The sequence below is a fragment of the Grampus griseus genome (assembly GCF_964374135.1).
Source record: "Grampus griseus genome assembly, chromosome: 11".
Classification (NCBI taxonomy): Eukaryota; Metazoa; Chordata; class Mammalia; order Artiodactyla; family Delphinidae; genus Grampus; species Grampus griseus.
In genome coordinates this window covers 99,920,806-99,936,842 of record NC_139005.1, presented here as the reverse complement: position 1 = coordinate 99,936,842, position 16,037 = coordinate 99,920,806, and the positions used below count along the sequence as shown (strand labels likewise).

General features: G+C 61.7%; 1 protein-coding gene across 1 annotated transcript in view; it reads right to left on the bottom strand.

Annotated features, from left to right (window-relative positions):
• The window catches only part of TBC1D22A (TBC1 domain family member 22A), a 314,758-nt gene that overhangs the window by 72,493 nt on the left and 226,228 nt on the right, over window positions 1–16,037 (bottom strand). The window contains exon 11 of the mRNA XM_082666699.1: window positions 12,136–12,263. Within this exon, the coding sequence (XP_082522825.1) occupies window positions 12,136–12,263 (128 nt within the window). The remainder of the gene's footprint in view (window positions 1–12,135; window positions 12,264–16,037) is intronic.

The following is a 16,037-nucleotide window of genomic DNA, read 5'->3' as shown; positions in this document are numbered from 1 at the left end:
CCCCGCCCCACGCAGGGCATTCCCAGGGGGAGGAGCCAGGCAAGGACGGCGACTCTCATTCAGTGTCCCCGTGCACCTGGGGGTCCTGCAAGGGCACGGGGTCGGCACACGAGCAAGGCCCGGCGGGGGTAGGTGTCCCAGTGCCTACTGTGACTCTGCCTGTCCCACCCCCACTCAGGCCTGCCAGCCGCCACCACAAGCACCTGAGATCCCACGTCTACCCTGCCCTTTGCCCTCTGCCCTCCGCCTGGTAAGGAGGCCTGTGTAACCAGGGGCAGGGGTCGAGGCGGAGCAAGTGCACATGCTGGGGAACACATCGGGCCCCGCCTCCCAGCAGGCCCACCCAGAGAGCACAGAGGGGCCGGGCCACATCTGGGCTGCGAAAGCGGGCCAGCAAAGAGCCGATGCCACCCCTCCTCGCCCAACAATGATGAACTCTGTCCTTCCCAGGGCAGCGCTGCCTGGGCCTGGCGGACCCCCGGAAGTGTCACACGGAAGGTCCACGCACGCCATGTGAGTCGCAGGCCCTCCCCTGGGCTTCCTGTCTCGCCCACACGCAGGGAGCCAGCTCCTCCCCGGGCGGCGGCCTCAGCTGGGCCCCTCCTCTGCTGGTCTCTCATTCCTGCTCTCGCCCCTTGGGCTGACAGCAATCTAGCCTTTCATTTAAGGCACAGGTGAACGAGTCCTTCCTTTTGCCCTCAACCCACACCTACGGGGAAGCCCAGCCCGAGTGGTCTGGGGAAGAGGCAAGTGCACGATGCCTGCACAGCCCCTTCGGTCACCAGACGGGGGCAAAGCCCAGGCTTTTGAACAGAGGGCCTCCCGAGGGCAGGTGAACAAAGGGCGTCAGTAGATTCTGCGGCAAAAAGAAGCCTGCGCACGGCTGAGGGACCCCAGCCCCGTGCCCAGCCTGAGGGCTGCAGGCGGGAGGGCGCTCTCCCCTGCGTCTCCCAGAGCCAGCCGCCCAGGGCGTGCACACGCGGAGACCCTCTAAACGCCACCAGCTCCACGTCCCACACAGCTGCCAGCTCCCAGAGCGGCCTCCTGAGGGCACAACCCGGCGCCCTGTGAACATGCTGGCCTGGCCTCCCCTCCCTGCCTGGGGCTGCCCCGCCTCTGCGCTCCCGCCGCCCAAGGTGCTGAGGGACTGGACGGCCACGCCCAGTGCAGGTGACCAGCTCAGTGGCCACAGAGACACACCTCAGGGATCGTCACTCCCTTCCCAGCCCTGTCAGGACGCCCAGGCTCTGCAGCCGGTGGGGCTGGGCTGGAGGCTGGACGCCTCCTTGCCCTCTCCGTGCGCCCAGGGCCACCGCATAGGGACACATCCTGTCTCCTCTGGGTCTCCTCCAACAGCCCCCTTGAGCCTTCTGTCTAGAGGCCAAAGGATGTCAGACAAGCTACTTCAGGTCACAGTGCAGATAAAACATTCATAAACGCGTCATTTTAAAGCTGAACACAAATGCGACAGAGCTATTACCCTCAGTGTAACCCTGCACGAGGCCTCCAGCCTCCTCACCTGAAACGCGTGCACACGAGACCCTGGACACCCAGCCAGGGCTCCAGCAGCCCCGCTTTGGGAGGCGGGGGGGACGCGGGGATTGCCCGTGGCAGCGTCGGCTGGCACCGCGACTCCGCGGGAGCTGGAACCCGGGAGACGGGGCCACCGTGTCAGGGAGACGCAGAGCCAGCAGGAACAAGTTCTGGATGCGAACCCCTGTCATTTCTGCCCATGCACCCCAGTTCCACACCCAGAGCCCGAAGACCAGGTCGGATGCCAACGCCAGGCCCGGCCCTTAGACGTGGGCTGCACGTGTGTCCCCAGGGGTCTCGCCTTCCTCAGCTGTTCTCTGTGGTTCGGTCCCTCACCGGCTGTTCCTGGTCATCCCCTGGGTGCACCTAACCGGTCGCTAAGGGACTGGGGGCCTGTCCCAGAGTCCACAGCCTGCCAGGACCGGAGGTCGGTGGTGCACCTACAGGGAAGTGACAAGACGCGCAGACCCCTAGCAAGGACTGAGTGGCACAGGTCTCACTCAGCCTGAGCCAGGCCTGCAGAGGGAAGACATCTCCACAGTCCCCAAGCCCTGAATAAGTTCTGATAAACCCATCCTGATGGAGATACGAAGAAAGAAAGTCTTAGCGTCACTAAGGACGTTCTCCGTACTTCTTCAATACTACCCCTAAATCCCCAGGCCACTGGTTTAATGCCACTCTGGAGCAGGGGGTACAGCCCTCTTCCAGCTCCTCCCCGCAAACTCAGCAGGGAGCACAGTCTCACTGAATATGCTCCTTTCTATAGCCTTCGCCGGCTGACAGTGATCTACGCCTGCTTCCTGGAGGGGGGCCCACGTGAAATGCTCACGACCTCAAACCTTAATGGGCTTATGAAAAAGTATGTTGTAAGGCGACCTGCTTCTCGGTCTAATTAGATTAACCCAATCCGTCAGGCTCACCGCCGCCTGAGTCACTGAGAATCGCGCTGCAGAGCCCTGAAGGTTCAGGAGGGCCGCGCGGCTGGCACGCTGCTCAGCACCCCATGGGCTCTGCACTGAGCGCGCTCTCCACCACCAGGCACCGCAACCCGCACTCCTGAGGGCACCGCAGAGTGTGAAGGCCCAGGGCCACCTTCTGGAGGAGCCGAAGAGCAGGTCCCAACGACCCCTGCAAATGCAGGACCACGGAACAGAGGATGGAGCCTCGGGAAAGCCTGCACATCGTCTGAACGCAGCACCAGTCGCTAAGGTGGCAATGACCCAAAGCCGAGGCTGGACAAGCAACGGGGCAGAGCCTGCAGCTCCGGGCCCTCCTGCACGCCTGGCCCCTCCGCCGCGCCCACACGAACACCTCGGCAGGATGCTCGGCCGCCCCGCCAGCTCCTCCCCTGGGCCCCAGGGCTCCATCCGCCACTGCCCAGCGGGAGGATGCGGGGCTGGCGAGAACCATGACAGAGAGCTGAGTGCCCGGCGCCTTCACCAGAGCCCCGAGGCGGCCCTCACAGCAGCAATGGGGACTCTTCACGGGTGGGATTAGAGGTGCAGCCACAGTAGCAGGTCGTGCTGCAGGTGGGACTGGCGGTGTGGCCACAGCTCCAGGTAAGCATCACAGGTGGAGCTAGAGGCGTGGCCACGGGAGCAGGCTCTGTTCTCCTTTACGGACAGGAAACCAAGTCACCATCTGGGAACAGAGCTGGCCCACCTCCGCGGATGAGACCGTAGGCCTGCCGCCCCTCACGGCCCCTGTCCTGTCCCGGCCCCCAAACACCCCGGGAACAACCACACCCAGCACAGACCCTGCAGTGCAAGCCGTGCGCGCCTGCCTCTTCCAGCCTTGGAACACGCTCTCCCTCCCGTGCACGCTACCCCTGCTTCGCTCCGAGCCGGCTCTGTGCCCCGGCCTCCGCAAGAACTCCCCGTGCACCCTCCGACCCTCAAGGTCCCCTCGGGGAGCCTCCTCAGCACCCCTGGGCAGAGTGCGGTGCCCCCCAAGTCCCCGGCGCCTACTTCGTCACTTCCATCACAGCGCTTCCTGCCCGGGCTATAACTACATCACGTGTCCACCTCCGCCCCAGGCTGCGGACCCCTAGGGGGCAGGGATGCTGCCTCGCATGTCTCAGTGGAGTCCCGGAGCCCCACCCCGCCCTGTTTTTTGTGCACCCGGGTTCACATTGTACTTGGTGGGCAGGCAGCTGGGTGGAGAGAGGGAGGGAAAGAAGAGCGGATAGAAGGAAAGACAGATGCCCGTAGGACATCAGAAGATACGCCCCCTTTGGGCTTAGAAAAGTGTTACTAGTAGAACTAACTTGCATTTCCGATGAGAACTGAAATACAATTCCATGGACTGACAGGCTGAACTCCAAATTCAAAGTTATTTCTGGGAAGGCACACACCCCCGCCTCCCAACCTTTGCAAAAAAAATTTTTTTTCATCTGAAAGCATTAGTGGGCCCCAACACTGTGCTCACTCTGTGTGGACATCAAGGACAGGTTTGAAAACTCCAAGGCCCCAGCTGAGGGCTTCATCTGCCGCAGGCCTCCACAGCCCGCCTCTCCGCCGACAGCTGCCACCTCCTGCCACCTGCCTGCAAGTCTCCGGAGCAAGTGCCAGGCCTCCGCCGGCTGGCCAGGGCCCCTCCCCTCGAGGGCCAACAGGCGTCTCCAGGACAGGAAGCCCGACAGGACTCCTCCCTCCCACGCCCTCTCCAGTCTATCCCACCCCATCTTGCCCAACACAGTAGACGCGCCTGAACCATCTCCTGCCACCGAGACACGAATGCATGAATTATCTCCTGCTGCTCGACAAACCCCACGAACCGGGGCAGGACAGGCGTCCCTCGTCTTGCTGTCGGCGTGGCTCAGACCTGCTTCGGCTGGGTCTTCTGGCTCAGGGCCTCTCACAGGCTCAGCCCAGGGCCAGCTTGGGGCCGTGGTCATCTCGTGTCCCCAGGCTCGTGGCTGATGGCAGCCTCGGGTCCTCCCCTCTGGGCAGCTGACAACGTGGCAGCAGCTCCCCTCGGAGCAAGCCAGGGTGGGAGCAGAGAGACGGGGTCACAGTCTCAGAGGTGACATCCCCACACGCTTGCTGGATCCCCTTGTAGGAAGTGAGTCACCACCTGCAGCCCACACTAGGGGGCGGTGCCCGCAGGAGGGCAGGACACGGACACCTGGCAGTGGGCATCACTGCAGGCCCTTCCAGAATCATCCCCCGACCTAGCTGCGTCTCCCACTCTTCAGCCCGTCCCTCTGACTCCACCTTCAAACTTCAGGGTGTACATAAAGTCTGGAAACACCCGTATTGTACCCTTCACCAGATGTCCCAGCCTGGAGATGCCCGGGCATCGGGCACAGTCACACGCAGTGCCTGATTATTGCAGATCCAGCTCTGCTCGCGCCTCTCGCCTGCAGCCTGCGGGCCTCTCCACACGGCCCCCACCCCATCCCGGCCGGGCTCTCAGGACGCCGTTAGCCTGAAATGCTCTTCCCTGAGAGCCCCTCCCAAAACTCCCGTCACACAGCAGCGCCCCTGCAGGGCCACCTCCTGCGGACCACCTCCCTCCCCCCCGCTGCCCCTGGCTACACAGCCCTGTGCCCCCCCCACACACAGCCAGGCCCACCTTCTCCCCAGGGTTTGCTTGGGCTCCCTGACCGGGAGGCGGGCTCTGTGAGATCAGGACCCACCTCTTCCGTGGCTGGGTCCCCAGCGCCGAGGACAGGGCCAGGCCCACAGCAGGCACCCAACAAACGAGCACTGACTGTGACTCCGGGGCCCGGCCGGCCACAGGGGTCCCACACCGCCGGGCTCCTTCCCGGGAGGCCGGGAAGTCTGTTGAGGTGCAGGGTTGGCCTCCCCTCTGGCGACAGCGTGCTCGCCGCCTCCAAGGATAGGGAGGCTGTACCAATGGGGAGACTTCACCTAAAATGGCGCAAACGGCCACGCCTGCCGCAGCAGACGGGGCATCTCAGGACGAGAGCCAGCTCAGGGCCTCGGGGCACGCAGGTCTCTGCGGCAGGCAGCGGGGGCCCTGGCACGTGAGGGGGCAGCGGGCAGCTGGCCTTCAACGGGCCCGGAGGCCCTGCCCTGCCCCCTGCCCCTGACTGGTGCAGCCGGGAGCTGTGAGACACGGGGCCGCATCTCAGAAAGGGCCCAGCTAGGCCCCCAGGACCCTGGAGGAGCTCAACACACAGCCCTGCCACCGCATGAGAGCGGAAGGCTGCAGCTCGGTCCCCTGCTCTCACACACAGGGAGCTGTAGGGTGCCAGCTCCTCAGACCGCAGCCCCACTGTCCCCACACATGGCAGAGTGCTCGGCCAGGGCCCAGGTGGTGGGACCCTGCTTGGGCCACACGCCGCTGGAATGACGCAGAGGCCAAGTCACTTGAGCTCCGAGACCCCAGTTCCAATTTCTATAAAAACTGGTTGATAACAGTGACAGCCCGGCAATAGAACCCAGAATTTGTACAGCTCTACAGTTTACAAAATACCGGGGACAGAGGTGTGGGAAGAAAAGGGCTCTTACCCAGCACCCACTGCGCGCATGGTGCTTTCTAAGCTCCGCGCGGGAAGCACCCAGTTCCCCACGAGTCTGGCTGGAGTGGCCGCGTCTGCCCCTGAGCCCGAACAGCAGCGCAGCTGTGCAGCCCACGTGGCCCCCGGGCCCCAAATGCTGCCTGCCTCGTCCTTTACAGGACCTGTCTGCCGATCCTTGCATTAGAAACTCCTCCTTAGTCCCAACAGCAACCCTAGGAGCTGAGCTTCAGGACGCTGGACCTGCCCAAGGCTATGAGGACAGCGCTGGGCTAGGATGGGGAGTCCGTTCTGCCAGAGTCCCAGAGGTCACAGTATCCACGGGGCTTACGTGGAACATCCAAACAAATCCTTACGTTCCATTTGGCCACAGAAGAGCGATTCGGAGCTTTATTGGTAGAAAATGCCCTCCTGCCACTTCCCTCTGACGGCGTGTGTGCCAAGAGCCAGGGCCAAGGGCCGGGAGCACCACCCCAGGCTGCTCTGAGGCTCGAGTGAGACGGCCCTGCACCAGGAGGGAGGGGCGGTGAGAAAGGGAGCAGCTCGCCAGCCAGGCCCCCAAGTGTGTGTGTCCACGTTTCCTCTCCTGTGTCAACAGCCGGCCCCTACAGACGCACTCGGGGACACGAGCAGTACGTATACATTCTTAATTAGAACTCCAGCGGCCTTTAGACGCCACTAAGAAGGAATTTAATAAACGCTTTAAGCCAGTGAAGCCACCTTGCAACACTCACCTGGCAAAAGGAAGTTTTTCCTTTTCTTCTAACACAATCACTAGGTTGTGGGAAACGTCAGCCTCCGTACGCCCTCACCTACCCAAGCCGCAGTCCTCGGGATGGGGCGGGGGCCACTGCCATTCCTGAAGTCACACACATCATCACCTCTGCGCGGACACGAGGCTGTGATGCCCCCTCCCCTGGCCCAGGGCCAGTGATGGGTATCAGCCAGTGATGGGAAGACCTCAGTGAGAGCCGGAATGGGAAGGAAGGAAGTTACTAGAACGTAGAGAACAGATAGCACCGTTCTGAGAACCTGGCTCTCACATTTCCGTTCCAGAAAGCTGCTGACGTTCTTTTTCACTCCAAGACAGGTCCCAACGGAGCACACCCTTCTGAATCAGCCTCGGGGCGCCGGGGAAGGAGGGACAGGGGCAGAGCTGTCCACCGCCCGGTGCACCCACCTCTTCGGTCTACTGACAAGCCCGTCAGCTTGGAAATGCCCGGGGTTTCCCACCGCAGCCCCCTCCCTGCACAGGCGCACCTCTCAGAGGACAAGGGGCTCCAGCCAAGTCCATTTCCTCACATTCTCCCCAGGGCTGGCTCGAGTCACTGCCCTGCCGGACCTGCACCTGACGGCTGCTGCCCGATGCCCACGGGTCCTGACCTGACGGCTGCTGCCCGATGCCCACGGGTCCTGACCTGCCCGCTGCTGCCCGATGCCCATGGGTCCTGACCTGCCCGCTGCTGCCCGATGCCCACGGGTCCTGCAACTACTGGCTGCTGCCTGATGCCCACGGGTCCTGACCTGCTCGCTGCTGCCCGATGCCCACGGGTCCTGACCTGCCCGCTGCTGCCCGATGCCCATGGGTCCTGACCTGCCTGCTACTGCCCGATGCCCACGGGTCCTGACCGCCCGCTGCTCCCCAACGCCCACGGGTCCTGACCTACCCGCTGCTGCCCGATGCCCACGGGTCCTGACCGCCCGCTGCTCCCCGACGCCCACGGGTCCTGACCTGCCCGCTGCTCCCTGACGCCCACGGGTCCTGACCTGCCCGCTGCTGCCCGACGCCCACGGCCCTGACCCGCTGACCCCACCCGTCCCTGACAGAGCAGTGCTGCATGCAGCTACCCGGGGTGGGCCTGTTCAACATAAATCTCAGTGAACCAAAATGCAAACTAGAAATGCAGTTCCTCAGTCACACTGGTCATATTTTTCGAGTGTGGAAAACCCACATGTGCCTAGAGGCTCCCCTCTGGGTGGTCCCGTCATCCTAGAGCCTTCTGCTGCCCTGGGGCCTCTCTCCCTGGCTCGCACTCTGGTGCGTCCTCTCCTGCCCGGAGATGCCCTCCTCCGGCTGCCCGGCCTCTTCCCCTGACCTTCCCTAAGTCACGTCGGCCACGCCCACGAGGGCCTTCCTTTTAAAGGCCGAGTAACGTTCCATTGTGTGTGTGTGTATGTGTGTGTGCGCACGTATATATAGACACACATGTGTATACACACACAATTTCTTTATCTTTTCATCCATCGATGGACACTTGGGTCGTTCCACATTTCGGCTGCCATGAACATGAGGGTGCAGATACCTCTGTGAGATAATTTCATTGCCTTTAGACAAGTTCCGTAAAGTCGCAGGATAAAAAAACATCAACATACAGAACTCGGTTGCATTTCTACACACGAACAACGAACTGTTGGAGAGAGAAATTAAGAAAACCACCCCATTCACAACTGCATCAAAAACAAAATGCTTCGGAATAAATTTAACCAAGAAAGTGAAAAATCTGTTCACTGAAAACTAAAAAAAACACTGATGAATGAAATTGGAGAAGACATAAGTAAATGGAAAGACACTCCTCATTTGTGGACTGAAAGAATCAGTACTGTGAAAATGTCCATTTTACCCAAAGCGACGCAAGGCATTCCCTACCAAAACTCCAACGGCATTTTTCACAGATACAGAAAAACAAACCTAAAATCTGTATGGAGCCACAAAAGACCCCGAACAGCTAAAGCAACCTTGAGCTGGCCGACATTCTAATGCCATTTAGGAGAAAAGAAATACAAACCAGGAAACGCACTTCGATCTCCCATCTTTCAGGAGATCAGCAGGTGCCGACCCCTCTGGCTGTCTCCTCCCGGGCAGGTCCCCTGGTGGGGGGGGGGGGGAGGACAGTCCCACTCACAGTGGGGGAGGGGGGTTTGCCGCACCGCCGACACTGGGAGAAGCTCACGCGGTCCTTGCCCGCGTGGTGGGACAGCAGCCCCAGCGCATATCCCAGAGAGCGAGCAACTGGGGGACCAGCGACCCTCCTCAACAGCGCACAGGCACACCTACTCCCATGGTCTGGGAGGAGGTCAAGCAGCTCAGACAGAATGGAGGCTTTTGTCCCAGGAACTGCCGGGGGAGGAGCTGGCCCGGGAGTCGGGGGTTGCGGTCCCTGTAGTCAGTCGCCTGTGCCCACCAGGCCTCCAGACATAAAGTGCAGCCAGGGACGCGGGGAGAGAGCGCAGCCCTAGGACCCACCTCTGTGCCCAGGGCGCTGGCAGGGACGCACGCACTCCCCAGGACTCCAGCCGCTGCCGGGAGACGCCCGAGGTGCAGCCCTGGGCTTCGCAGGGACGCAGAGGCCCACGAGCCACGAGCCACGGCCACCGTTCGGGGCCCACCCACGTTACGATAAAATAGAAGCCGCATCTGTGGCTGTTTTTCCACAGGAAAGCAATTCCAGAGAAGGTGCGTGAAACCAAAGACCCCGAGGGAAGCCCGCTGAAGCTGGAACGCAGGCCTCGAGGCGCAGAGCAGCTCTGAGCACAGAGGGGCGAGAGCTGAAGCGCCGCTCGGTGCCCGCCAGCAGGCAGGGTGCCCTGGAGCCCAAGCCCCCGAAACGCGCAGCCGAGCTGCTTTCCGGCCTGCTGCCCCAGCCCTCCGCAGCCTGGGACTGGCCCCCCAGGCCCTCGGGGCCGGACCCAGAGGGCCGGGCTCGACTTCACTGTCCAGGTAGCAGCAGGAGGCGGCAGGTGTAGCCTGGAAACACCCGCGTGCCCTCCCGTCAGCCCCGCGGGGCCCTCGCTCGCTAGGGAGGGAGCCCACGCCTCCTCCGCACGGAGCGGGGGCGTGGAGGGGAGCCCACGAGAGGGGAAGCGAGGGCCGGGAGGACACGGGCAGGACGGAGCGCATCCCGGCTGCCCCGACGGCCTCAGCCCTGCGGCCGTGGACCCACAGCACAGCACAGGGGCCCAGAGTTTTCTCTCTCATTTGAGGTGTCGGCTCCAGCTATGGCGGGTGGGACGCACCCTTTGCACCGGCTCCCTCTGGGAGCTGGACCACAGCAGCCTGCACGGCGCCCGCACCCCGCGCACTTCTCGCATGGGGCACATCACGCCCCCAGGGGGCAGGGCTCACCTCCTTGCTCTTCGGCTGCTTCTGGATGATCTGCGCTTTTTAATTGCCTTTCTTCCTCCTTGTAACTAATGCCCCTCACGCGTTGTTGTGCCATCGGCTAGTCCACGGCCTGGGGCACATTATGGGTAGCCTTTTGTTGACACGTGCCCCAAGAGGATTTTAAGCTACCTTGCTTGTAAGGGATTAAAGAGTTCCTGAAACCTGTAATGGCCCAGCTAATAAACACCCTGGTTTAAGGGAGAGTAATCACCCGATTGCCATCCTACGATTACTATGTACTTTCATTGCCAAAAGATGCAATACAATTTCACGGTCACTTGGGCCTGTAAAATAGAAATACCCCCAACTTTTAAGATATGAAAAGGTTTACGACGAGGGTACTGTCAGTTCAACGATCAGTCCATGGTACAAATGAGTCAGTTCACAACAAAATTTAATTTCAAGAAAATTAACTCAATAAAGATGCCACAATTGTGCTTCGAGTTTTAATAGCCATTAGGAGTTTCAGTGAAGTGGTGCAGGACCACAGACGCGCAGACCCATTTTCTGCTCCTCAAAATGCGACTGACTTAATACCTAATTTATTCATAATGGGGACAGTATTACAGGGGACTCTGTGTTTAATGAGGGGGGTCAGGACCTCAGTGTAACCCATCACCAGTGCAGAGCGTTCAAAATTTACGGGATACGAAGTTTTGCTTCCTGCAACGTAACTGAGACCTGATCGATTGCACCAGGCCAATGGCCACTTTAACCAAACAGCCCCCCCAAAACGGCTTTACATCCCAGGAAATGTGAGTGGCTAGAAATTCTGTAGCTGTCAAGTACCTACGAAAGCAAAACCAAAGTGGGGGATTCGGACGCGGCTACTGATCGGTCGTAATTTCTGTAGCCAACACCATCAGAACGCACAGCTGCACAAAGGAAAAGCAAAGTCACAACACAGGGCTTCAGAGCCACAAAAACAGCCACAGACCCCGCGCCGGGCACACGGGCCGGCGTAAGGAACAAAGCTCTGGGCTACTGTTCTCACTGACCTGGGAGAAGTGTGCTCAGAACTCAAGGCTGGCGGGCACGGGGGCCAACAGGGCAGCAGCTCAAGGTCCCCATCCCACGGGACGATCGCGCCATATAGACCAAGGGCTCCATTGATGAGAAGGCCGGGGGGCGAGGCCCTTCCAGCCTGCTCGGGGCCTCGGGACCCCACCGCCATCTTCGTGGACGTCCATGCACGGGAGCCCAACCCTGCGTCTGGGGTTCCTGCTGCCCCGCGAAGAAGCCCGTGGCCTGGGGCTCCCTCTCCCAGCCTCCAAAGGCAGCTGCCCCGTCCAAGGCGCACAAAGGGCTGGTGCCCAGTGCAGGAAAACCTTGCCTCCCCGAGTTAAGAATGAAAGCCAGCCTCTGAGGAGACGCCACTCCAAGTACACACAAGGTGCCTGCTCACCGCGAGGGATGAGGAAAGGCCAGCGTGGAACCCCCGGCACGGCCTCAGCCTCGGCAAACTTCTCCAAGAAACGGGAGAGGAGTTAGAATAAGCAACGTGACACTCAAGGGAACAAAGGTGGTTTGTTCCAGAAAACGCTGTGGAGAGGAGGAAACTTCACAGCGCACTGAATCTGTCGGGGACTTTTTAAAATCTTTATCACGAGTGACTCAAAACACAGCCAAGGTGTGAGTCCTGAGCGTGAGTGTGTCCGGTACATGCAGCTCAGAGTCTCGCTGGAGTTACACCTGCCCCGGGACCCCGGCCAAAGTGCAAACTGCACAGCGGGATGAAATCCAGCTACAGGTAAAACTACATCAAGTTCTTTCCCCTGTCTTACGTCTAGTCAAATGACAAGAATGCCAGAAGTGGACTCTAAAAAGACGGCATTTCAGTGGAGAGGATGCTTCGAAGGCGAAATTGAGCACAGCAAACGGACGCAGAGCAGCAGGCGGCGGGAGGTGAGGCGCCGCGGGCACCGCGGGAGGGAGGGGCGCGAGGGGTGCTCACCTGGTAGGTGTCCCACAGGCGGATGGTGCAGCGCAGGGGCACCTCGCGCATCAGCAGGTTGTTCATCCAGCGGAAGGCGAACTGCAGGTACCTCACCTCGTGCTGGTCCAGGTGCCGGTGGACTTGCCCTGCAGGGACAAACACAGGCCCCGCGGCTGTCAGGAGAGCCCCCGGGGGTCTGCCCCTTCCCTGAGGCCCCGGGCTCACCTCGGAACCCCTCCAACCAGCTGATGCACCGCCCCCAAGGAGCACGGACGGAAAAGGAACTTCCACCCCAAGACCTCAGACTCTCTTCCTCAAGGATATGGGTGGTGACGGCAGTAACGGTAACTAGGACCACGACAGCTCCTGTGGGCGGACTGTGCGCCCCGTCTGGGATGCCCCGAGCCCCACCCCAGGAACACGGGCAGGCCCAGTCCTGCCCTACCGACGGCGGCACTGGTTTGAGAGGCCAGCGGACGCTCGGGGGCACGCGGCGGGGCTCAGCTGACCTTCACCCGTCTGGCCCACCAGATACGGGCTGCAGTCCTGAGAGGGGGGATGGCTTCGCCCTCATGCCGGCCCGGGTCCCATGGGCTCCTGGGCCCCACGGGCTCTCGGGCCCGGCCAGTGAGGGGGCAGGCGGGCCCATCCCTGGATCCTAGGTTTGGGGCTTCTGTGAAGACAGCAGGGCCCCTGGGGAGAACCAGGCCCGAGGCGCCATCTCCCACCAGCCACAGAGTCTCTCCCCGTCATGGCGCTCCACGGCTCGAGCCCCCAGCGTCCCCTGCCCAGGCCTCTCTGCTGGGCTCTCAACAACCCGCGGGAAAGGCTTCAGAGCTCACTGGAGCTCCGAGGTCCTGGGACCCTGGAAGTGCCCCTCCACGGAAGCAGAGACTCTGGGGGTCATGGTGACTGTGCTGCATTTTCCCAACATTCTGCCCTGGGAAGAGCCACTCGAAGGGCCAGGGGAGGACGGGTGCTGCCTTATAAAACAGGCAAGTATGGCCTAATTATCCAGACTGGGGACTGGGACGTGCCCACCCTGACTTCCGGCCACCAGGACCCACGAGTGTGGCCCACGGCCCCGTGTCTGCACATGCCCAGAGTCACTGGCTCCTCCTGTGGTCTTACCCCCCGCTCCCCGCCTGCCCTGAGAGGCAACCCTGAGAAAAGTGTACGGCTCCTTCAGTTCTCCCAACGAAAGTTCTAGAAGCGGCAAACAAACAAGCGACAGCCAGGGGATCAGGGAAGCGCGAGGCCAGCTCAGAAGGCTGCAGTGTGGGCCGACAGCGACCTCAGGGGTTCCCAGACGTCACCCTCATCTCAGCGGCTGTTAAAACACAGCTTTCTCGGTGCATCTCGACTTTCTGGATCAGAATCTTCCCGGCGGGATCTGCGTTTCTGTGTCTCCGGAAGATTCTTATGTCAGCCACACCCCTGTGCTGGGAGCCCTCGCAGGGACAAGTTACACAAGGACTCGGCACCCGGGCCCCCAGAGACAGAGGAAGACGGGGCTCCAGCCTCTGACGCAGGGTCCGCGTCCCAGGAGGAGCTCCCCACGCAGGGCAGGGCTGGCTCTGTGGTCCGCTCTGCAGCTTCTAACCGCTAATGTTGTGTTAAATACACTTACTTGTTAACTCCACCTCACGACCCAAAACGGTCCCCTGCTGCTCCAGCGGAGGATGAAGTGGGAGCAGAGTCACAGCACAGAGCCTCCACAGCGGCAGCCCCGGCAGAAACGAGCCACACGGCTTGTCACCGAGGAGAGCCCTGGGGTCTGCAAGGGGAAGCGTCCTCCCCGTGTCCCCAGCTTGTAAGCTCAGGGGGCCGCCTAATACCACGAGGGAATTCCTCTCAAGACGTCGTGAGGGCCCCGTACATGGCCCACAGTTTGAGAGACACCAGCTGGCAGACAAAGAAGGACCAGCTGGGCCAGAACCGCCCTTCTCGGTCCCCAGCCACCCAGCACTGCGCCTGCTCGGGTGACACCGTGTGCCCGGCGAGGCCCCACCCGGGCGCCGCCCCAGTCCCTCCCCCCGTGCCAGCCTCCTTCCTCCTGGTTCCACAGCCTCCTCCCTGGACCCCGTGTCACACTGCCCGGGCTTCGCTGCTTAGGGCCGTGCCCGCCCCAGGATGTGAGCTGCTCCACAGCAGGCGTGGTGCCTGAGACCCCTCCGCACCTGCAGCCCCGGGACACACTAGGTGCCCAGTAAGCGTGAGCCAGACGACGGGTGAATGAGGGAATGAGGGAATGAATGACGTTAGAAAGCGGGTAACTGACACGCGAATAAACCGCCCATTTCTCAGTCACCCGCCCCCATTTCTCCACGACGACATACTGCGGAGCTTTCCAGCAACGCGATGGGACGTCCTGCTCTTTTCAAAGACTTAAGATCTACCTCTAAGCTGAAAACAGCAGCAGCTACAAAGCCGGAAAGTTCCGTGGGGCCCTGAGTGGCCCCCCGTGCCCGTTCCCCAAGGGTGGCAGCCGAGGCCGGGGCACCGACGCGAGCACGCTGGCCAACGGGAAACGCAAATACCATCAACACCTGAAAACCGGCAGTTCAGAAAATGAATCCATTTACTGAACAAAGATCTTTTACACAGAAACAGGGGAGTGAGCTTCCACGAGTGCAGTCGGCAGCGGGGGCAGAGCGGGCGGAAGGATGGCGACAGCTCCGAAGAGAAAACCGCCTCCTGAATACAGAGCGCCCGAAGGAGGGGGACCCGGCAGGGGCCGCTCCCAGGACAGGCCTGGACGATCAGGGGCTCCAGCACCTGCCACTCACTAGCCACTGAAACTCTCCGGGACACATGAGTCGCGGACAGAGCAGCGGGCGGCAGGCCGGCAGGCCCAGGCGCCTCCTGCCCAGGCCCGCACGGGGCGCCGACGCCACCCCACACCAGGCGCTCGCCGGGTGTTGATAATCGGGAAGGCGGGGCGACTCCGAGTTCATCCTCGCGGATTCAGGTGGCTTTTCATGGGTTGTGGAGCCCTGGGGGTCCCTGGACCGCGGTGCCCGTGGGGCGGGACCTTGTCTGGACCCAGGGATTGGCACAGAGCCAGGCCCGGCGTGTGGCGTGTGCCCGGCACATTCGCGGGTCAAGTGGAGTGACGGCCAGATGCGCTCGGAGGCGGGGGCAGGGCGGTGGCGTGGAATGAGCCGCCCGCAGTCCCCCAGCCACGTCCCTGCGCCTGCAGTGCCACTGGCCTCCTCGGCTGACGCAGAAGGTCACCGTTTACAAGCGGGGAAAACAAGCAACTCTAATAAGTGCCCAGGAGGCACACGACACCTTTCTAACGTGAACTGGCGAGCAAACTGATTTGCAAAATTAAACACATACTTCCGGAACATCTGTCACTGAAGGAACCTAACCAAACAAGTAAAAATAAACCCCTCTTCTCCTCCGTCAGTCCCACCTGAGGCCCACCCACGAGACTTTGGCAGACGCCACCCCGTCTCAGGCTCGGCCAGAGGAGCCCATCCCAGCCGGAGCGCGAGGACCAACGGCCCACTGGCCAGCTCTCGCCCACGGGACCTGGGCCCACGCGAGAAGCAGGCGAGGTGGCCCATCCGGGGGTGCACGTGGCAGCGGCAGACTCAGGACTGTCCCTCTCCATGTCCTGAAATGACCCCACGATGCCAGATGGGCCCACAGACCCGCCCGGTATCTCCGGGTACCAGCACCCTGGGCACAGCCGGGGCCTCTGCAGAGCAAGGGCCACAGCGTCAACCCCACGAGGACACGGGCAGAGGCTGCTCATTCATCAGCTCTTTCCGGGAAGCTCTCGGGCGTCTCCATGTACCCCACCGCCTGTGACAGTGAAGCTACAGAGGAGACGTGGCCGGCGTCCTGCCCTCCACGAGCTCAGCAACGTGCAGGAGAGATAGAAAGAAAACGCAGCTTTGAGCCTCCGA